General features: G+C 38.7%; 1 protein-coding gene across 6 annotated transcripts in view; it reads left to right on the forward strand.

The window, feature by feature from the left end:
- atxn3 (ataxin 3) overlaps positions 1-19,665 on the forward strand; it is a 48,039-nt gene extending 28,374 nt beyond the window's left edge. For 4 of the 6 annotated variants that reach the window (XM_078562226.1, XM_078562227.1, XM_078562229.1 and 1 more), the window contains 3 exons: positions 10,450-10,583; positions 13,106-13,175; positions 16,869-17,095. In XM_078562226.1, the coding sequence (XP_078418352.1) occupies positions 10,450-10,583; positions 13,106-13,175; positions 16,869-16,960 (296 nt within the window). In that variant the 3' untranslated portion in view covers positions 16,961-17,095. Of the gene's footprint in view, positions 1-10,449; positions 10,584-13,101; positions 13,176-16,868 lie in introns of all 6 variants that reach the window. The other 2 variants (XM_078562228.1, XM_078562231.1) reach the window with 1 other exon arrangement.
- The last annotated feature ends 3,801 nt before the right edge of the window (positions 19,666-23,466 follow it).

A 23,466-nucleotide genomic window follows, 5' to 3' on the forward strand; every position in this document is an offset into this window, starting at 1 on the left:
CTATTCTAGAGACTTGGGCAATAATCATGACTGGCAATTCTGTGTCACCTTTTGGATAAGACTTTAAATTGAGGCCTTATCTACCTGTTCAGGTAGATATAAAAGGCCCCATAGCAGTATTTGAAGGAGAGCTGGGGAGTTCACCCAGTATTTTGGCCAGTTTTTATCCTTCAACCATCACCTGAAACAGATAATCTGGTCATTTATTTTATTGCTGTTTGTGGGAACTTACTATGTGCAAAATTGGTTTCATGTTTCCTATATTACAACAGTGACTACACTTCAAACTGCATCATTGTCTGTAAAGTGCTTTGGGATGTCCTGAGATCATGAGAGGTGGTTTAAATACAAGCGTCTTTTTCTCGTTTTTATTTTATGTTTTAGTTTGAAATGCTCAGCCCACAACAGCCAAAGTATGTGGAGCATTAATGTTTTGCTTTATTTTTCCATCTGCTTCAATTTGCCTTCAGCATCTCCTCATATTAGTCTAAATGATTTTGATGCCCTTTCTGTGAAAAGCAAGATAAATAGTAAATCACTATATGACCTACTGTTCTGTTTTCTTTCATTTTCAACGAGAATAAGTTTTATGGTGCTATATTTCTGCAGTTACTATATGTGTTATTTGGACTGGCAGTAGATTAAAATAGTTTTTATCCTTTGACACAGAAATGTACAAAAGAAGGTGCTAGTCTTCACATCCCTGCATGGCTGGAAAGAGAGCAAAGCTGTACTGTATACCGTATGTACATACAGTCTCGAAAGGGAGAGAGGTTTCATTACTGTTCTGTTCTATAACTGATTCAGAAATAAAACATGAAAACTTTGTTTTTATGTTTATCTTTGTTTGTAGTTTTAAAAAATCTAAGCTAACTGCAGAGATTTACATTTTTTTTTTAAAAAGTAGAATAAAGTAGTTTTCATCTAATCACACTGAAGTGTAGTTATGTCTATAAAAAAAAATTTTTCCAGATTAACACAATGAAATCAACCCGTTAGGGAAATCAGTGCGGTATGTCTCAAATTGGTCCCATTAGGAATAATCTATAATTGTAAAACATAATTAGATATCTAGTTGAATGCTGATAAGTAACATAGTGAAATTTCTGTTTTGACATACCTCTATTATCAATCCACAAACATAATTGGACTGTCAGGAGTTTCTTCCAGTGAATGTGTTAATCGGGCAGTAGAATTAAAGCATTGTGCGGCACAAAAGGATGCTATTTGCTAATTACACCTGGCTTTCAAATAGCTATCCACTTCGTCCCCTATATCATTGTAAATGTTCCTTTTTTCACATTTATCTGCTTCCCTTTTTAAAAATCATTATATATCCTGTTTCTGCCACTCTTTTTCAATTTAAGGCATTGCATATTAAAGCAACTTTGAACTTTAAGTAAAAGCCTCTAACTTCTTCCTTCATCTTTTTGTTGGTGATCTTAATTTCCCTTTCTCCAGTTATTTTTCCCTTATCAAAACTTCTCAAAGTTGAATGTGTATGTCAGATCTCCTTGCCTTGCCTGTTCTAATGAAAAAGGCCTTAATTTCTCTAGCCTTTCCTTATAACTAAAGGAAGTTAATTATGCTATTCTGCAATTTTTTCTAAATTTGACAAGAAAGCATTCTCTTAAAAACCACTGATTAAAAATTAGTCTTTTCATTTAAATATGCAACGGACCCATTTAAATATTTAAAGTATGGAGCTTTGGAGCTGTAGCATATAATGTTACAAACTGTTACTAACCGATATCCGTGGAAAACAGGTGCTTTGCTACAAGACAAACTCGTGATGCCAGTCACCCCAGCCCACTCTTAAACACCTTGTAGCAATCAGCAGCACCGAAGGGCATAACATAGAAAAACTGAGAAGAAAAGTAGTGCTGTCTATTATATATTCAGTGCATGGGAACTGCTTTTCGTTGAAAATTTTTAAGCGCTTGCAATACCTATTACCTTTATATATGGCGATATGATAGGCCTTTTCAGGTCCCCATTGTATGACACACAATAGATGATATTAAATAGTTGGAGCATGTCATGCTGTGATTGTGGAATCTGACCAACGAATTTTCACAAATTACTCAATTTTCTGAATTTTTTTGATCAGTGATGAAATTTCTGAAGCCTAAAATAAGGGTTTAAACAAAGTATAAAATTATATTGTACAATAACATGATTAAATTTATCCACTGAATTTTCCTTTAATGCATTCCATAAAGTTTTTATTTCAAGACCACAGAATTTCCCAGGCAGGAGGGAGAAACCATGTAACTATAGACCCATCAATTTAATATCAGTTGTGGAGAAGTTATTGGAATCTATCATCAGAGACAGAATGGCTGAGCATTTGGACAAGTATGAGTTGATCAGAGAGTCAGCATGGATTTATGAAGGGTAGGTTATGTTTGGCTAATCCAGTTACTTTTTTTTGAGGAAGCCACTAGCGTTGTGGATAGGGGGGGGGGAAGTGTCTGTGAATGGTGTCTGTGTTGACCACCAGATGGCCCTTGATAAGAGTACAAAAACAAAATACTGCAAATGATGAAAATCTGACATAACAGAAAATGCTGGAAACACTCAGCAGGTCAGGCACCATCTGTGGAGAGAGAAACAAAGAATGTTTCAGGTGGATGACCTTCTGACAACAGATCAACAATCTGAAACATTATCTTTTTCTGTTTCTACTTGACATTTGATAGCTGATTAACAAACTGAAAATGCAAGGAGTTGTAGGTAAGGGGGTGACATGATTTGATAACTGGTTGGGAAGATATGAGACAAAGTAGAGATAAAAGGTTTGTTCTCTGATTGGCAGGATATGACAAGTGGTGCTCCCCAGAGATCTGTATGTGAACCATGTATTTTCACCACATATGCTATGACTTGTCTGCAGGAAACAAGAGTTGCAAATGAGACTGTTAGGTGGTACAGTGGGTTTATGTAGATGGGAGAACAGTAAGTTACAAAGTTCTGTAGATGGAATCAGGACAGCTTAAATGAGCGGGCAAAACTATGGCAGGCGGAGTTCAATGTGGTTAAGCATGATGTTATCCACTTCGATAGAAACAATAGAAACAAATTGCATAAATTTAGTTTATAACCCCTTGAGTTTAGAAGTTGAGGGGTGATCTAATCAAGGTACTTAAAACAATTAAGAGATTCAATAGGATAGCTACAAAAAACCTCATTTATTTTGGTGGGGAAATTGAAAACAAGAGGGAATGATCTTAAAATTAGAGCTAGCCCATTTAGGAGGAAAATCATACCGCAATATCCACACAAAGGGTAGTGAAAATCTGGAACTCACTTTCCCCCAAAAGGCTTTGGTTGTTGGGTCAATTGAAATTTTGAAAACTGTGATCATTAGATTTTTGTGAGGTAAAGATATTGAGGCATATAGAGAAAAGGCATTTAAAATTGAGTTAAGGTATAGATGATCCATGATCTGATTGAATAGCTGGACAGGTTTGAAGGGTATGAGTGATTTGGCGATGGTTTGGGAATGGGGGTGCCGAGAGCTGCATTTTACTCATCAGCCACCTGCACCCTTCAGCTGTTATCAGCTTTCTCTCTCCTCTCTGTTCCATCTGAAAGGAAGGAAGAAGAATACAGAGGAGAAGATAATATCAGGGAAACGAAAGCAAGATTTAAGGGGAAGAAAAGCATAGAGAAAAAAATAAAAGGAGTGAGTGAGAGAAACAGCTACACACATACAGCAGAAACCTGTCTGAGGATGACCATGTTATTTTACACTCAACATGCAATGCCATGGGAAATTGAATGGTTACTCAAAAAAATAGACTCTGTAGATTAACAGGCAGTGTTATTTACTAACATGTTTTTTTCCCATTTGAATTAAAACAAAAACATTTGTTTTATAATTGAAATCTAGGGAGTCTAATTTTGTTGTCAGATTTCCCTGGTGACCCCTGATAGCGTAGGTCGATTACATTATAAGCCCATTATAGGCTTAGTTTTATCTGATTACCTTTTACATTTGGTGTGTTGAGACGGTCATAAAGAAATTACTATGTAGTGGTAAACTGGAAGAGTTCTTAAGTTTGGTAGTACATTAAGAGTGACAGGTGAGTGGTGGGTGCTGCAGGGAGGCTTGTTTTATGCTATGGATAACCATTGGAGTAATGTAGTAGAGAATAAAATGTCTTGAGTCATTTTGGTATTTAAATTATCAGATGCTGTTTTGGCTCTTAATAAAGTACAGATTATTCTCCATTATAATAAAAGGTAGATTAAATGTTTTACATTTTTTAAAATTACTTCATTTTGTAATTTATGACTGGTTTGTTTTCATTACTTTGGGTCATGATGTTTGTCTTATTGCCATTTAAGTGGCCTGTGGGAAGTTCTGAAAAAGAACCTGCAAAAGGGATGTAGATGTACAAAAGAGTCCACTTTTTTAAATAATTGTGGGTTAAAATCTGCAATTAAGGTTGTAGTGCAATCCTGTAATAGTGAAGTAACATTTTAGAATTGTTTTTGGCCATAATACTGTAGACACTTTAAGTAATGCTTACAGATGAGAGGGTTATGATAGTACGGTTGAATTCTAAAATTATTTTTCACAGTGGTTTTCCCTGGAAGATGTTGCTAATATTCCCAGTTGAGTAACAAATGACAGCGGATGCATCTGAGGTGGTGGAGAAAATAGTGGTCAGCGATGAAATGGTCGATGAGGTATTGGAATATTTGAAGATTCACTGGAATCAGCTTTTTTTTTTGTTATATTAGGGTTTATTAAAGGAAGCAAGTTATCTCATAAATGATAATTAAGATGCAAATGGTAGCCCATAGCCTAAAATGAAATCCAACAATCCTGGATCTCAAAAACATTTTGATTTAAGTGAATGTAAGGGATACTATAAAGGAAAATTGCAAAACTCAGACAATGCAACTGTACTGAATGCTTTGGAAAAACCAAACATTTATTCCAAAATATTCTACGTATATAGCAAGAGTGAAAACTGGATTTATCGAAAGAAAATTGTACACATTGAACCATTTTTGGTCATTATATTGCTAATTGTGTAAGAGCTTTACTATTCTATATTTTGGCATTTAGAAAACATTTGAAAAGTTTGCTCACAAGTCACTTAGCTGAACTGAAAGCTTTTGAGGTTTTGGAAAAGTTTGTGAATTAGATAAACATTTAAATGGGCAATAGGGAACATCTATTCATGATAATGATGTGAATCAGGTGCCCTACCCATCCTTGTGCAAGTTTGTGTTCTGCACACCTTAAATGTCAGTTACTAATCGGTGCAGTAATTTTCTAGCTAACCTGGAAAATTGTATTATTGCAGTGCAACCAATACTAGACTTCACAGTGGTTCTTCTGAGCTCATGCAAATAATGGAATCCAGTAAGAATGAGTTGGGACACCTATTGCTGTTTAGAATATTAATTTGAGCTTTTAGAGTACTTTTTAAGTGAAAGTCTGCATTTCCAAGTTGTCTCAAAGTTAGACATTCCAAAGAAGGCTGCTGTTCTCAGGATGTAATGTAAAAGCTTAGTAATGGGGCAGAGGAAATTTAACATTGGGAAATAAATATTGATGCTGACATGGCTGTGTCATGTGTGCAAACATAAACAGTTTATTGTTCAGTAGATAGAGCACAGAATGAAGGTTGACAAGAAATAGTAATGGTAAAGGATCATAGTAAAGGAACCTCCAGTCAACAGTGATCATAACATGAAAGAATTTCACATTCAGTTTGAGGGTAAGAAACGTGGGTCTGTCCCTTGAGCTTAAATAAAGGCAATTACATGGGTATAAAGACAGTTAGCTAAAGTAGACTGGGAAATTGGTTAAAAGGTAGGACGGTGGAGCAGATATTTAAGGAGATATTTCATAATTCTCAAAGGTATATTTCATTAAGAAAGAAGAACTCTATGAAAAGGACTAACCATTCATGGCTAACTAAGGAAGTTAAAGATAGTATTAAATTGAAAGAAAACATAATACTGTGAAAATTAGTGGTAGGTCAGAAGATTGGACAAATTTAGAAACCAGCAAAGAATGACTAAAAAAAAAAGGACAAAGAATTTAGAGTGTGAGAGAAAGCTAGCTAAAAATATAAAAACAGAATTTCGACAAGTATATAAAAAGGAAAGTAACTAAGGTGAGTGTTGATCTCTTAGAGGGTGAGACCTGGGAATTAATACTGGGGAATCAAGAAAATGGCGAAAGTGTTAAACAGGTACTTTGTATCAGTCTTCACAGTAGAAAACACAAACAACATCCCAAGATGAGTTGAAAATCAAGAAGGAAAGAGAGGGAGTAACTTAAAATGATCATTAACGGGACTGAAGCCCTTTGGACCTGATGGCCTGCATCCTAAAAGAGGTGCCTGCAGAGATAATGGATGCATTCATTGTAATCTTCCAAAATTTCGTAGATTCTGGAATAGTCCCAGCAGATTGGAAAACTGCAAATGTAACAACACTCAATAAGAAACGAGGGACAAAGAAAGCAGGAAACTATATAGGCAAGTTAGCGTAACATCTGTCAATGGGAAAATGCTTGAATCCATTATTAAGGAGGTAATGGCAGGACATTTAGAAAATCAGGCAGAGTCGTCATGGTTTTGTGAAAGGAAAACCATGTTTGACTAATTTATTGAAGTTCTTTGAGGATGTAACAAGCCAAGCAGATCATGGGGAACCAGCAGATGTTGTGTATTTAGATTTTCAAAAGACATTCAATAAGGTGCTACATTAAAGGTTACTACAAAATATAAGAGCTCATGGTATTGGGGGGGTAATACATTGGCATGGGTAGAGGATTGATTAGCTAACAGGAGGAAGGGAGTCAGGATAAATTGGTCACTTTTGGATTGGCAAACTGTAACTAGTGAAATGTCACAGGGATCAGTGCTGAGGCTTCAACTACTTACAATCTATATTAATAACTCGGATGAAAGGACTGAGCATATGGTAGCTGAATTTGCTGATGACACAAAGATGGATAGGATAGCAAGTTGTATAGGAAAATTTGAGCTTGCCCACTTTGGCAGGAAGAATTGAAAAGCAAAATATTGTTTAATTGGAGAGAGACTGCAGAAATCTGTGGTATAGAGGGATCTGGGTGTCCTGGTACATGAATCACAAAAAGGTCGCATGAAACATATAAGATTCTGAGGAACTTGGCAGGGTGGATGTTGGGAGGATGTTTCTGCTTGTCAGGGAGTATAGAACTAGGGTCACAGTTTCAAAACAAGGCGTCTCCCATTCATGACTGAGATGTGGAGGAATTTTTACACTTGAGGGTCATTAGACTTTGGAATTCTCTTCCCCAGAAAGCAGTGAAGGCTGGGTCATTGAATATATTCAAGGCTAAGTTAGATTTTTGATTGACAAGGGTGTCAAGAATGAAGGCTGGCAGACAGGACAGTGAGTTAAGGCCATGATCAAATAGAATGGTGGAGCAGGCTTGAGGGGCCAAATGGCCTATTCCTTCTATTTCTTATGATCTTATGAGAAATTGCAAGGCAAAGACAGTACAAATGGACCTGCACAATACATTCAAGAAAATTATACTTACACTGTATAAAGTATTGGTAAAACCATACACGCAAAGTATCTAGTATTTGGTTACTGCACTACAGAAAAAACAGGTAATAAATTTCATAGAAACAGGAATTGTTCTGGCTTTTCATCATTGAAATATGAGGAGATACCATTAGAACTCGATTTACTCTCATTAGAAAACGACTAAAGGAGTGTAATCTTAACAAAATTGATTAGGGTTCTGCTGTGTAGAATTCTATGGTGAAAAACCAGGCAAAGGAAAGCCGAAGGTATGATTTCAAAGTGACAAAAACTGAAACCTGTTTATTTGTTCCTCTTTCAGTGACATATTTTGCCCACAAATTGCAGTGCAGGCCGACTGTTAGCATTGGTCATTGTAGCCTTATAAGGAGAAGGGTGATCAACCAGCATTGTGGCAACCCCGAGTGAAATGAGAGAAACCGAAAGATAATGATGATTGTAGCCGTAGCCTTGTGTGCTTGAATATAAATGCTCGAACCTTGCAGCTCAATTCCTTTACTCTAGTTGCGCCCAGCAGCATCTCTGTTGGTTTCTAATAAGTCCTTCCACGGTCTCTGCCTGATTCATCAATTCAGATTGTTATCACAGCCTATTTCCTGTCATTTACCCCATTAACAAAGCAACAAGGCTTAATGGGCCAAACAGGCACCTGGTGTTCCCAAATGTCTCCTTCACTAAGTTCCAGATGTTTTCTTTTATCTCTACAATTTTTGGATTTTGTCACTTTTTTAATGCTAATTTCCTGCCCTTTCCCAATTTGAGCTTCTGTGGCATGCAAGGTTTGTGACTGAAAGGATGGACAACCTGCTGGAAGCAAAATTTAGAAGATGTACAATTTTTGTTCAGTTTCCTCATGATTGAGGTTGCAGTTCTATTTTACTACAACTTTCGAATTATAAAATTAAGTTAGCTTTATGGTAACTTTGCCATAGTAGATATGCTGATGTGCAAATGCAATCCAGGGAGTCTGCTTGTTATTGAATGAAGTTTGATAAGCAATGTTATATAACCAATGACGGTATGATGTGTTTTGGAATAGAACTCTGTTGTACATCTAAATAATTTGTTTTCAGTTCAAATGTTTCAGAACTGGCAGAAGAAAGGTTTAGCAAAAAAACAAGTTAGATTTATAGTTTAGGAAGTGGACTATATGGTCAGGGAAGGCATGTTGATGAACTATATTAGTTAGATTAATGACTGTCATCAGAGGAGGGTATTCAGTGATCTGAGTGGCATGATATAAACAACAGGTTCCAGAGGGAGATGAAAATGATCCTGAACAACAGGGTAAGTCAGATGTGCTAACTGGCCTTATTTCACATTTTTATAGGTTCTTAATTACTTTGTCATGAACACAGAACAGCCTATCTCGACCTGATTCCATAAATTATACAGGTGATTGGGGAACAAAAATATAAGTGCTGAAATTGTGAAATACAAATTGGAAATGCATAGATTAATCAGCACCTTAAAGAGACAAGAAAAGTTAACGTTTCATATGAAGGCCTTTTTATTGGAACTATTTATCATTAGGAAACCATCCACTAGAATGTATTAGTTTGCTGTTTGACTCTATGTAAATTGGGGTTTCCATGTGGAACAAGTCATGGGAATGAATGGAATTACAATGTAAATTTAAACTGTATGTAGAAATGGTCTAGCTTTTGTATTCCACAGCAGAAAGTAGATTTTGCTTTTGAAGGGTGTTAATCAGGCATTCCATTGAGTTGAGATTTTCTCCACTTAAAACGGGACTTATTTTCCAAATGTGACAACTGTACATGTGTTATCACCTCATTATTGAAAATGCATATATTTCTCAAACTACCCCTTAGTGGGACCCCTTTTAATTTTGTGGATTATACTCTAGTAATTTTTGACTATTACAATTTTGAATTCCTTGATTGCTCATTGGGTAAATGTCATGTTGTGTGCAACTGAACTGCTCATACCAAGAAGGTTCTAGTTTCAGTCAGTCACTTAGTTACCTGATGTGAGCTGGGGCAGCAGTTAATTGCTGAAAAGCTAGGAAGGAGGGAGAGCGATCAAGTCACAATACAGTCACCCCTTCTGGAAGTGCATGTTTGTGAATATTGGTTGAGTAGGGATTCAGATTTGACTGTGATGCCCCACCCCCCCCGCCTCAACCCCGACGTTTGACATTTCCTGTCAGTCTAGTGCATGAATACTGAGTTCAGTCACTGCATATAGGAAGGAAGGGTAAAAAGGCAGGGTGGATGTATCTTTTTGTACACGGACTAGCAAAGATAATCTTTGTAACATGCAACTGTGAAATAAGAACCCTGCCACTCCATGCAGCGACTAGACATCACATATATCTTGATTATAGAATTCTGTTGTTTCACCATTACTGTCATTTAAGTTATCACTTTAACCATTGTTGATCAGATGCAGAAGTATCAGGAGTCTAGTATGACCACTGAGGCTCCTAATCTTGATTGCTGTAGCCTTCTTAGAAAAGCACTGGCGTCATAGCACATGAGTTTACCAGTATGTTGTGCCATACAGTAGTAAACTTTGTACCATGATTTTCAACATGCTCATACATGATTAATGGATGTGAGGTACAATATTTTTCCCTACAAAGGGGAGGAATAGTTCGATCTGCTCACCCAGTCATGTGTCATGATAATAGCAGAAATGTTGGCACAGGCCATGTAACCACCCTTTCCTGTTGGGAATGTTGCATAGGGACCTAAAGAGGTAGAGAACAGCTTAAATGACATTGAACAGAATTAAGAAAATTAAACACTTTTGTAGGTTTTGTTGATTCTCATACATCTAATTGAAATGTAGCATTTTAAGCATTTGAATTGGTGCTGTTTTAATAATGTAATCTTATTAATGAATCTCTAGGTTTTGGACAAGGAACAGAAAATTCAGAAGTGACTTCATCTCAGAATGTTGCACAATCTTCAAGGACAAATCAAACTGAAACTCCTACAGCAGAGGAGCTACGAAGACGTAGACAAGCATACTTTGAGAGGCAAGTAGACCATAGATATGTACTGCTCCAAAACTTGGTTTAATGTCCATGATAGAATATGTGTGACTTTGACCCTTTTGAGGACCATGTTTATTTACACTTTCACATAAGTCAGTTTTTCTGAAGTTTTTTTCAGCATTGTTTAAAATTGCATTTGCAAATGTTTTTATTTTGAATAACTTTTGTGTTCATTGAAACAAGAAATGATGAAGTGAGAAATGGGAATTCTGTTTGAGTCATCGGTGTCAGTATTGAACACTTGCCAATCAGATATATACTGTCAGCTACAGTGTGAGGTAGTTTGCTTGCTCCCTATCTCTCTACTCTAGCCTCAGCCATTTCTTAGCCCCAGTCTCAAAAGAACAGACAATACTTTTACAAACAAAAACAGAAATTCTGGAAATACTCAGCAGGTCAGGCAACATCTGTGGAAAGAGTTAATATTTCTCTTTCACAGCTGCTGCCTGACTTGCTGAGTATAAGCAGCATTTTCTGTTTTTATTTCAGATTTCCAGCATCTACAGTATTTTGCTTTTGGCATGCTTTTACAAGTTTGAATTTCTTCTAGAAATCTGAGTGAAATTACATACGATCAAGGTTAAGATTATGCTTGTTCTGACACTTTGTTAGCTGTGGTAGCTCTACTATTTCATTTCCAAATCCCTGCCCTCCATATTCCTTAATACATCACCTTCCAAAATAATTACCCACATCCATTTTCAACCCTTAATTGATTCTGCATCTATGGCTATTTTTGGCTTCACAGTCATATAGGTCCTCTCTAAAGGAATGTTTCCTGGATTGGCTTTTAAGTCAAAGACCTTGAATTCAAAGACCTTGTTATGTATTCCCTTTAATATTTTAAATTATTCAATTAGATGGCCCCTTAACTTCCTCATTGCCAAAGAATATTATCCATTATCTAATCTCTCATATCTAAGTCCTTTCACAGGATGATATCTGGGGTGAATTGTTTGCTGGGTTCCTTTCAAGTTCAGTTTATTTTAAGATTGGATGCCAAAAACTGACCACACTATACCAGATGAAGGTGAATCAATGAAGTAATATTTCATGCCTTTGACATTTTACACTTCTTGTGGAGAAGCCTGACATCCTATTGGCCCTTTTCATCACTTTTGCACTTGTCAGTCTGCTTTAATGACTTCTATACTTTAAACCTCTTTATCTATTTATTCTTATATGCAGCAAGACCTGATCAATATTCAGGCTTTGGCTGACAAGTGGCAAGTAACAATTGCGCCACTCAAGTGTCAGGTGATAACCATCTCCAACAAGGGAGAATCTAACCATCTGCCCTTGATGTTCAACAGCATTACCATCGCTGAATCCCCCATTATTAACACCCTGGGGGTTACCATTCACCAGAAACTTTACTGGAGCGGTCATATAAATATTGTGGCTACAAGATCAGGTTAGATGCTGGGAATTCTGTGGTGAGACTCCCCAAAGCTGTCCACCATTTACAAGGCACAAGTCAGGAGTGCAGTGGAATTCTGTCCATTTGCCTGGATGAGTTCAGCTTCAACTACACCCGAGAAGCTCGACACTATCTAGGACAAAACAGTTGGCTTTGGCCAAGCACCAACATAAACCTTCACTCCTTCCACCACTCCTGCAAAATGGCTGTGTGTGCATCACCTGCAATATGCACTGCATCAACTCACTAAGGCTCTTTTGACAGTACCGTCCAAACCCATGATCTCCACCACCTTGAAGGACAAGGGCAGCAGATGCATGTGAATACCACTATCTGTAAATTCCCCTCCAAGTCACACACCATCCCAACTTAGAAATATGTCACCATTTCTTCACTCGCTGAGTCGAAAGCCTGGAACTCCCTCCCTAACAGCACTGTAAACGTACCTACACCAGATGGACTACAATGGTTAAAGAAGGCAGCCCACCGCCATCTAAGTGGGCAATCAGAGATGGGCAACAAATGCTGGCCTTGCCAGCAATGCTCACATCACACGAACAAATATAACAAAAAGTAACATCTCTGAAAATTTCCAATGAATGCCAATTTAAGAGCATTTTTGTGCTATTAACCCACATCTGTGAGGAACTGGTCCTGACAGGCAACAGAGTGGGGGAGATAGTTATTTCATCAGTTTGACATGAATAGAATCCAGGCTCCATAAATAAATTGACTGTGATAATCTAGTGAACCCAATAGATTAAAAGCCCTGTGCAAAAAAGTAAGCACTTATTCCAGTGTCAAAACTTTCCCAATAGCCTACTTTTGCAGAGTTCAGATGTAAAAGATAAATATCCTCAAATAAATCATGACACTCCTTAACAGTTAAAATTATTTAAAGTTTTGTTTTGTTGTTCAGCATTTACATATATCACTTCTTGCATTTAAGATATTAATTGATGTTGTTGACAATTAATTTAACCCAGTAGGGAATGCCTGGCTGCACACAGGACAAGCAGTGAAACTACTCAGTGCAAGTACTGCTAGGCATATTATACAATGCATACATTTTTGTTCCCACCAGAAAGCAACAAGTGCAACCAGAAATTTCAGATCAATCAGGAAAACAAAGCTCTGCAACTCAGAAAACCAATTCAGGTATGTTTCCTTATCTGTTAATCCTATTGCATAAACAATACAATGTAAAATACGTTCCTTATATGCTGTCTTACTATTAAGCTTTGTTTTTTGTAAAGTTTGTGATCCTTGTTAATAAAATCCTGCATACAAGAATTAGATCATAAGGAATTCCTGAGGAGCCAAGATGTAGGTTTATAATTTCAGTTTTTCCATAAAGCGTTAATGGAATTGATATTGGTAGTATGTACTATATACTACTGATATCACAAGCAATAACAACTTGTATTTTTTTGTAACACCTTTTAACATATAAGAGAGTCCCAAGGCGCATGACAGGAGCATAGAATAAAATTTGACACTGAGCCACGTAACAAGATATTAAGAGGGAGGACCAAACGCTTGGTCAGAGCTAGGTTTAACAGAGCATCTCGAAGAAGAAAAGCTGAGGTGTTTAGGGATGGAATTCCAGAGCTTTTGAAGCAATGAAAATCACAGAAACTCCAGAGGCCAGAATTAGGGGAGTGGAGCTGTCTCGAGGCTGTGGGGCTGGAAGAGACTACAGAGATCTGGAGGGGCAAGGCTATGGAGAGATTTGAAAACATGGATGAGAATTTTAAAATTATGGGGTTGCTTAACTGGGAGCCAGTGTTGGTCAGCGAGCACAGGAGTGATAGGGCAACAAGACTTAGTGCAAGTTTAGACACAGGCAACAAAATTTTGGATAACCTCAAGTTTATGAAGGCTAGAACGTGGGAGGCCAGCCAGGAGACCGTGAGAATAGTCGAGTCTAGTGGTAATGAAGGCATGGATTAGGGTTTCAGTGCCAGATGACCTGAGGCAGGGGCAAAGTAGGTTGAAGTCATGGAGGTGGAAATCGGCAGTGCTGGTTATATGTGGTGTCATCTTGGTGTCAAATGTGACAGTCTTGTTCAGCCTTAGATAGAGTCAGTCTCTGTCTAAGGCTATCACTCTCTATCATTGAGAGTGATAAAGTCAGTAGCTAGGAAATTGTGGCAAGAATCAACGATGATGGCTTTGGTCTTCTCAATATTTCGTTGGAGGAAATATTTGTTCAAGCAGTCTGACAATTTAAGGCAGCGGATTGCTCAAGAGAAGTGGTGAGGGAAAGCTGGGTGTCATCTGCTTACAGATGGAAACTGACACTGTTTTTAGATTCTGTCGCCACAGGGCAGCATAAAGATGAGAAATAGGAGGAGACCAAGGATAGATCTTTGGGGGACACCAGAAGTAACATTGCAGGAGCGTGAAGGAAAGCCATTACAGGTGATACTCTGGTGACAATTATGTGTTGAGAATGGAACCTGTCAGCTGGACTACAGTGGAGAGGCTTTGAAGGAGGAGTGTAAACCATGTCAAAAGACTGCAGAGAGTCGAGAAGGATGAGGGGAAAAAGTTTACCTTTGTCACAGTCATGTAGAATGTCATTTGTGACTTTGATAAGACTGTTCGGAATTTTGGCAGGGCAAACACCTGATTGAAGGGATTCAGATGTGGTGTTTTAGGGAAAATGGGCATGGGTTTGGGAGGAGACCACACGTTCAAGGACTTTTGAGAGGAAAGGGAGGTTGGAGATGGTACAGTAGTTTGCAAAATGGACAGAGTCCAGGGTTGTTTCATATGAGGAGAGGGATGATGACAGTAGATGATAACACAAGAACTAGGAGTAGGCCATTCAGCCCCTCAAGCCTGCTCTGTCATTCGATTAGGTTATGGTTAATCTGATAGTGACCTCAACTCCATTTTCTTGCCTACCCTTCCATAATCCTTGACTCTCTTGTCAATCAAGAATCTATCTAACTCAGCCTCCACTGTTCTCCGGGGAAGAAAATTCCACAGACAACAACCCTCAAGAGAAAAAAAAATCTCCTTACCTCAGTCTTACATGGGAGACCCCTAATTTTTAAACTGTGTCCCCTGGTTCTAGACTCTCACACACTCTCAGCATTAACCCTGTCAAGCCCCCCCAGGATCTTATATGTTTCAATAAAATAATTTCTCAATTTTTTAAACCCCAGTAGTTCTAGGTCCAACCTGCTCAATCTTTCCTCATAAGATAACCCCTTCGTCCCAGGAGTCGGTTGAGTGAACCTTTTCTGAACTGCTAATGCAATTATATCCTTTCTTAAGTAAGGAGACCAAACTGCACACAGTACTCCAGATGTGGTCTCACCAATGCCTTATACAACTGTAGCAAAACATCCCTACTTTTATATTCAATTCCTCTTGCAATAAACACCAACAATCCATTTGCCTTCCTAATCAATTGCTACATCTCCATACCAACTTTTTGTGATTCACGTACCAATACACCCATAACTCCCTGTACTGGAGAAGGAGAGGGAGATAGTCCCTGAGGAGAATAAACTATTAACAATATCAGCTAACGAGAGCCAAGAAGGGGAAGTTGGTTGCTCAGCAGTTTAGTGGGAATAGGGTCAAGAGAGCGGGACCTGGTTCTTATGGACAAGATGAGCTCAGAGAGGGTATGAGAGGAGATGGGAGAGGAAGTTGCAAGCTCAGAGCTATGACACGGTTGAACCTTAGAAGTTTGACCAGGTGGGCTAATGAAAGGGAGGCAGAGGTAGCTAATTAGCTGGTCTCAATCTTAGTGACAAAGAAGTCCATAAGCTCCTTGCACTTGTTCAGGTGAGGGTGCAGGTGATGAGAAAGCAGTTTCAGAAGATGGTTTGCAGTGGGGTAAAGAAGCCAGGGAATATCTTTGCATTTCAAGATAATCCTGGAAGAATCAGTGGTTTGGCAAACAAGAGCAGGACTCAGTCGTGTTTTATGTGGTCCAGCCAGATCTGGTAATGAATAGTTAAACCAATTGTATGCCGTATCTCTTGTTCTTAAGATAACGGAAATGTGGACTGCGGCAGGGGAATTGGCCAGGGTGAGAGAGTGTAATAGTTTTAATTTGGACTAGGACATCGAAGGTGCAGGTGAGTGTGTAGCTGAGCAGATCAGTAGCTGCAGAACTGTTGTGGCGAATGGAGGGCCAAAGGTCGACAGCTGGGATTTTGAAAGTGCAGTTGTAAGTGACATGTTTATTCTGGGGAGGATGTAGAAGGAAGTGGGTTTGGGAGGTGGAATGAGGATGTGGTTGGAGACCAATACAAGGTGGTGATCAATATGGCCTTATCTATGATTAATATGATGGAAGTGGTGACGCCACATTAGATGGCAGGGTCAAGGTGGCAGCCATGAATATGGGTTGGCGAGTTAACATGGAGAGCGGTGAACTCTGAAGAGAAACTGCATGATGAATTGAGATAACGCTGGAAATCCTCTAGAATACGTAGTTGCTCAGCACAGAGGCTGGAGGAGGAAAACATCTCGGTGAGAAACTGGTCCTTGGACCTTCCCCCACTTGCTCTGCCCAGACCATCCTGGTGGCAAATTACACCTTGGCCTATTCCCTTCCTCCTATAGCACTTCCTTCTCCTTTTGAGCATCTCATCTTGTTCCGCCCCTCTCACCTCTTTTTCAAAATCCTCGTTCTCTACGGCCCGCCCAAATTTCTGCGACATCTTCACTGCTTTCCTCCTCTACACCGAGTAACATAGAAAAGCTAAAAAATTAAGCTAAAAAAATGGCTTTTAAAGGTAGAGATGAGGGCACCCTTTCTTTATTGACTTATAAAAGTTGTGATATTTAAAACTAATGATCTTTCTTTTTCCCTATCAATAGCGAGCATGACTGAACAAGAACTGCCTCAAGCAGATGTGTCGAAATCGCTAGAAGCTGATGCCAATGATAATTCAAAAGGGAAAGGAAGTTAATATGAAAATGAATGTCCAGCAATAACTGTATTCCCATTGCTGATTCACTTGTACTACATTCCCCTTGTACTTCAACCACAAAGACAAATATACATGTTTTCAGAGAGAGCAAATATTATGTTCACTCTTGATGCAAAGAACATTTGTGGTTGTCCTATGGGATCATTTGTGGTATAAAACTACAAGATTTTCAGTTTCTGGTCCTCAGTTGTAGCACCTTACCTTCTGAAAAACCCTCTTCATGCACAACTTAGTTGAGTAAATTACAGGGGAGATTTGAAGGATTTTGCACCCATAAAAATCTTGTGTTTTTGGCATTTTATGATTTAATTGTACAGCCAATGATGGGACCTAAGAAGACAAAAATACTGAAGTGTTTACTTTTTGAAAATATACTTGTTTAAATCCCTTAACTGTTGCCTGTGTCAAAATCAGGTACATTTTAAACTTTGGGCACATCGAGGGAGATGGTATGCAACAAGCACTTGAGCTTTGTGGGGTTTCTTTTGATGCTTGCAAGTTTGCAAAGCTATTTTTGTTTGGACGTTGACCTGGTCTTGGTATTTAAATGCTGTTTAATTGTTCTAACACAAAGTACCTGTTGCGTTTAATGTGTAATACAGAACCATGCAGATTCCTTTTTTAGTCTTTGAATCTGCACTTTAACCTATTGATTTCACTTTGAGAAGATCAAACCAGGGAACATAAATATATAAAATGGAGTTACGTGAGATAAAGAAAACTGCACTTGAATAATCAATGTGAAGTCAGCTCGGTCTTTTAAAAAGATGTGGTTTCATATCAAGATTTTTGCTGGGAAATGTAAAGGAGTAGATGCTAGCTGTGTGCATTTTACTGATTGTATGCTGTATTCCTGATTGCATAATATAAACAGTCAAAATTGCTGTGTATTGAGATTTTTTGTTGCTTACACTACATATTAATGTCTGTATGAAGTTCATGTGTTTGTATGGACCGAGGTAAAACAGTATAACCTGTTGCAATCTTTATCCTTTCTTCTGCATGCTCTGAAAGTCTTAAACTTTGGCAGGTGAGAGTGGTTGTTTGTCCAAAGCTCAAATTTAGGCCTTCTGAATAATACTGTAGCTACAGTAGCCTAGTGGTTATAGTACTGGACCTAGCAGTCAGGGATTCAATCCCATTATGGCAGGTTTTGAAATTGCATTCAATAAATCCGATAATAAGTGGGCTTCTACCAGGAAAAATCGACCATGAAAGTTGCTAGATTGTCATAAAAACCCAACCAATTCCCTAATGACCTTTGAGAAAGGGAGCCTACTTCTAGTGATGGACGCTTAATGTCCTCAGCCCAACTAGGGTGAGTATACAAATGTTCCTTACCTTTTTGCCCATATCTCAAGAACAATTTTTAAAATTGTAAAATGCATTAAAAAAAGTGCAAATTTGAGGAAAGAATGACTGCATTTTTATTGCATTCCCTCATTAGTCTGCCTTTGCCCGAATGTTTTGACTTAACCTGGAGCATAGTATTGCAGTAACCAGCAGCCCTCCAGCACCATGGTGTAAGTGGTAGTCTTCACACACTGATCCAAACAGTGCATATCAGCAGGGTATTCTAACATGGGTGTGGTGTGGGCAGCAGGGTGGCACAGTGGAATCATGGCTGAGCTGAATTATCTGCTCAGAAGGAAGCACAGCTCTTTGAGCAGAAGCCTGTGATAGTGGTCAGGATGAGACTTATTTTCATCACCTTCCCTTTCTGCCTTCTATCACCTAGCCTGGGAACACAGGGGCCAATTGTAGCAGGCACATTGATTCATCTCAATTAGAATTGCAAAGGCCAGGAATAGAACATGAGAATTGCCTGCTTTGTGGCAGAGTGCTAAATTATGCACTACCTTTAACCACTGATTCATCGGGAAGCTTAGTACTTTCATTTCTAGCAAGAGACACAAATTTGTCTTAGAAAATTCTGTAAAATAGCATCTTGACCAGATTCAGTCCTTGGACTGGAAAAAGTTACCTGATCTCAGTTGGTTTGTCAGCAGGCATAATCATTGACCTCCTTGTACCTAGAGTAACATGGAGAAATCAAGCCAAGTGCTCCTTGGCCTCTGCGGAGGAACAGCCTGTTGGTGATCAAGTGTCAAGGCTTATGGGAACAATAGCCTCTTGTATAAGGAATGAGAGGGTGGACTAATGCCTGTAGAACCTTACCTCAGTTGTAGTCAATGCTTTCAAGAGAAGAAAGCATTGAGTAGAAAATGAAAACCAGAACTTGCCTCTTTTTGCAACTTTGTGTGTTTTTAAGTGTCGCCACCAAACTATAGCATAATTTGAAACTACTATAATCTCTGGCTATTTTATTTTTTAACAGATGTGGCAATGTTTTAAGTGTTTCCTGAAACAGCTGCAGTACTTAAATGTTGATTGGATTTACTGAAGTCTGGATTTTAATTTCTCTGTATTAAAAGTTGCCTGCAGAAGCAAATATTGCAATTTTAACTCAGCTTCATTTAAAAAGGATCTAATATAGTAAAGAATGTTGGAAGAAACAAGAGTCCCTTGCTATCTTGTTTCACTTTGCCAAGGAGGCAGATGACGTCAAGTAAGATTAATTGTGCTTTGCAACGCTTTTTGCGTGTGCATTCTGAAGATAAGATGTGTTGGTCTCTAAAATAGTATCCATGTCGCTGTGTATCAAATAAAGTTGCATTTTTGGAGCTGAGCGTGTGTATTTATTTGACGCTACAGAGTGAGCTACTGAATGAGTCATTTTCTGTTCATTCAGGAAGTGAGATGACGTAATAAATTGATAAGCACTCATGGGATGTGTGCATGTTTTTGCTGGTTAAATGCTCAGTTCTGTCTTTTAGAGATAATGAGTCGTCTAAATCTTAACTGCATGGAGTACTGAGGCAATTTGCAGTACAGCTGTAAATAGAATTAGGTAACAGAAAACCGGGAAATCCAGATTTTAAAAAAATATTCATTGACAGCACAAGGCATTGCAAACCAGCTAATTATTTCAAGCATTAAGCAAGCCAAAGAAATATTGAATTAAGATGGAAATGTTAGGAAAAATGTTTTCTCGCACCCATTAACTTTTTTAAAGAATAAAAACAATTAATTTTGCAGATCGTAAATACTTGTATAATCTCCAATTTCACCAGTAGGTTATGAATTCAGTGCCTTAAGCAGACGACTAACTACAACCAGATGTTATTTCTCATGATTATGATTGTAGAAAATACTGATGGTTATGATCATTTGGCTTTGAAAGTGCTATCTTTTATAAGCTTTTTGCAGTTTATTACCTTTTTCAAATACGCCTATAGAAGCATTCTATGAATCATCCACAGTTATCAATTCCAGTGGTTTACAAGACATTCTTAACCCAAACATTTTAATGTTTTATTAACACTTAATATTTAGTGGTGAGTTCATAATCATAGGTTTTGTGATGGTCTCATTCTGTATAGATGTTTTTGTTTCTATGTCTTTGATGTGGCATATATCTTGTATATTCTTGCAGAATATCCTGCAACAAATGGCACTATGAATCATACAATTGTTATATTTCTTGCAATTCAAAACAACAGGAATACCTTTTTCCTTTGCTCCACCCTTGATCTTTATTCATATCTGTAAACTTTTGGTGTCGCAATCTCCTCTAATTCCTGTGAAATATTCCAATCTCTCCCGAATTTCCTTTGTGTCTTTTATGTCAAAACCTATTTTCCCTTAACTCCCTGTAACAGGCCAAATACTACTCCCATATCTAGCACTTGTTTCACAGTTCTAAACATGATACAAGAAAAATCTCACTATCTCTCCTCTTCCCTCCAACCTCTCACCTCCTTGATACTACCTCTTATTGATACTACAATGGTCAGTCATCCTTTGAACATTTTCCTCTTGTCCCCTTTAAGCTCCAAATATACCATTGTTTCACTTGCTACAGCATCAATATGTTGAATTCAATTCATGACAGTCTCCTACAGTGATAATTTTCCAGAGCTGCAAAATTAAAATTGTTCAAAATGTTGGAGGCAGTATTTAACCGAGTGTGGCATCAAGGAGCCCTAGTAAAACTCGAGTCAATGGGAATTGGGGGAAAAACTGTCCGCTGGTTGGAGTCAAACCCAGCACAAAGGAAGATGGTTGTGGTTGTTGGAGGTCAATCATTTCAACTCCAGGACATTAATGCAGGAGTTCCTCAGGGTAGACTCTTCTTCAGAGCTAAAGAGAAGGAAAAAATGTGACGAAATTTATAATGTTTAAGGGGGATGGAGCAGGTGAAGCTGGATAGAAGGCCAGAGATAGGTGGAGGCAAAGGAGAGGTTGACATTTGTCATGAAAACAAAGGAGAAAGGGGTATTAATGGTAATAGTGGCTAAAGAAGATGCTGATGGTGGTATTAAGATCAGAAAACAGAATGTGATAGTAGCAGGACAATATTCATTTTAAAAAAATTTTTATCCACATTTTTATTTATTTTCAGTTTTATTCATTGTTTTATCCCCACCTTTTATCCTATTTTTGATCTTTTTTTCCCACCAATGTCCCCTCCCCCCAACCCCACCCCCACTAGAGCCATCTGTCATTTGTTCATGTTGTTCTTTCCAGAGTGCTTACACTTGTCCTGCTATTATCACACTCTGCTTTCTGACCTTAATGCCACCATCAGCACCTCCTTTAGCCAGCACCACTACCATTCATGCCCCTTTATCCTTTTGTTCATGACACCTTTGTCAATTTCTCCTTTGCCTCCACCTATCACTGGCCTTCTATCCAGCTTCACCTGCTCCACCCCCCTTAAACAGTATACATTTCATCACATTTTTACTTTCCCTTTAACTCTGAAGAAGAGTCATACGGACTCAAAATGTTAACTCTGTCTTTCTCTCCACAGGTGCTGTTAGACCTGCTGAGTTTTTCCAGCATTTTCTGTTTTTGTTTCAGATTTCCAGCATCCGCAGTATTTTGCTTTTATCTTATTTATTACACTTTTAAAAAATGATTCATGGGATGTGGCTGTACCTACCAAGGCCAGCATTTCTTGCCCATCCTTAATTGCCCTTAAAAAAATGATAGCTGCTTTCTTAAACTGCTGCAGTCCATGTGGCATAGGTCTGAACTTGTTATGTAGGGAATTTCAGGATTTTGGCTCAATGATGATCTTGAAGAAATGTAAATGAAAATAATTTTCATTGATATTTTATGTTTTTGTCGAGTTAAATTTGTATTTATGGAAAATCGTCATTGTTAATTATTACACAGATAAAACTGTAGGATCAGTACTGCTGTCAGCTGCAGATACTGAAGCAGTCCATGTCCAAATGCAGCAAGAGCTAGACAATATCCAGGCTTGGGCTGACAAGCGACAAGTGACATTTGTGCCACACAAATGTCAGGCAATAACCATCTTCATCAAGAGAGAATCCAACCATCGCCCTTTCATATTCAATGGCATTACCATCACTGAATCCCCCACTATCAACCATTGACCAGAAACTGAACTGGACTAGCCATATAAATACTGTGGCTACAAGAGCAGGTCAGAGGCTAGGAATCCTGTGACGAGTAACTCACCTCCTGACTCCCCAAATCTTGTCCACCATCTACAAGGCACGTCAGGAATGTGATGGAATATTCTCCACTTGCCTGGATGAGTGCAGCTCCTACAACACTGAAAAGGCTGGACACCGTCCAGGACAAAGCAGTCCGCTTAATTGGCACCACATCCATAAACATTCACTCTCTCCAACACCGACGCACAGTAGCAGCAGTCTGTACCATCTACAAGATGCACTGCAGGAATTCACCAAGGCTCCTTAGACAGCACCTTCCAAACCCGCAACCACTACCACCTAGAAGGATAAGAGCAGCAGATAGATGGGCACACCATCATCTGGAAGTTCCCCTCCAAGTCACTCACCATCCTGCCTTGAAAAGGCATTGCTGTTCCTTGACTGTCACTGGGTCAAAATCCTGGAACTCCCTTCCTAACAGCACTGTGGGTGTACCTACACCATATGGACTGCAGCAGTTCAAGGCGGCAGCTTACCGCCACCTCAAGGGCAACTAGGGATGGGCAATAAATGCTGGCCTGACCAGTGAAGCCCAGATCCCATGAATGAATTTTAAAAAAGGCAGAGACTGTATTTTGGGGTTAAGGCTAGGACTGGCATGAGTGATAAACCCAGTACCCTCTGCAACAATTGGGCTGGGTGAATTTATCTCCCAGGGCTCATTTAAATGCCACTTATTGGGCTCTTACCTGAACTTGGTCAGCTCAGTTAACTGGCAGGAGCATGAGCACGGGATTTCTGGTGGGAAGAGGCCACCACTGCCAGGATCCACAGGGAAAGGTCTCTGGCACTCAGGCCAGTCCTTTTGAGGGTGCTCTGATGGGGATCATGGTGAGCAGGCGGTGAAAAACCTGATGCAGGGGAGAACAAAGCTTCTCTGTGGGGCTGAAAGTAGTATTCCAACTTGTCCTGGCTCACAAGGAAACTTTA

The sequence above is a fragment of the Cetorhinus maximus genome, chromosome 18 (assembly GCF_964194155.1).
Source record: "Cetorhinus maximus chromosome 18, sCetMax3.hap1.1, whole genome shotgun sequence".
In the NCBI taxonomy this organism is placed as follows: domain Eukaryota; kingdom Metazoa; phylum Chordata; class Chondrichthyes; order Lamniformes; family Cetorhinidae; genus Cetorhinus; species Cetorhinus maximus.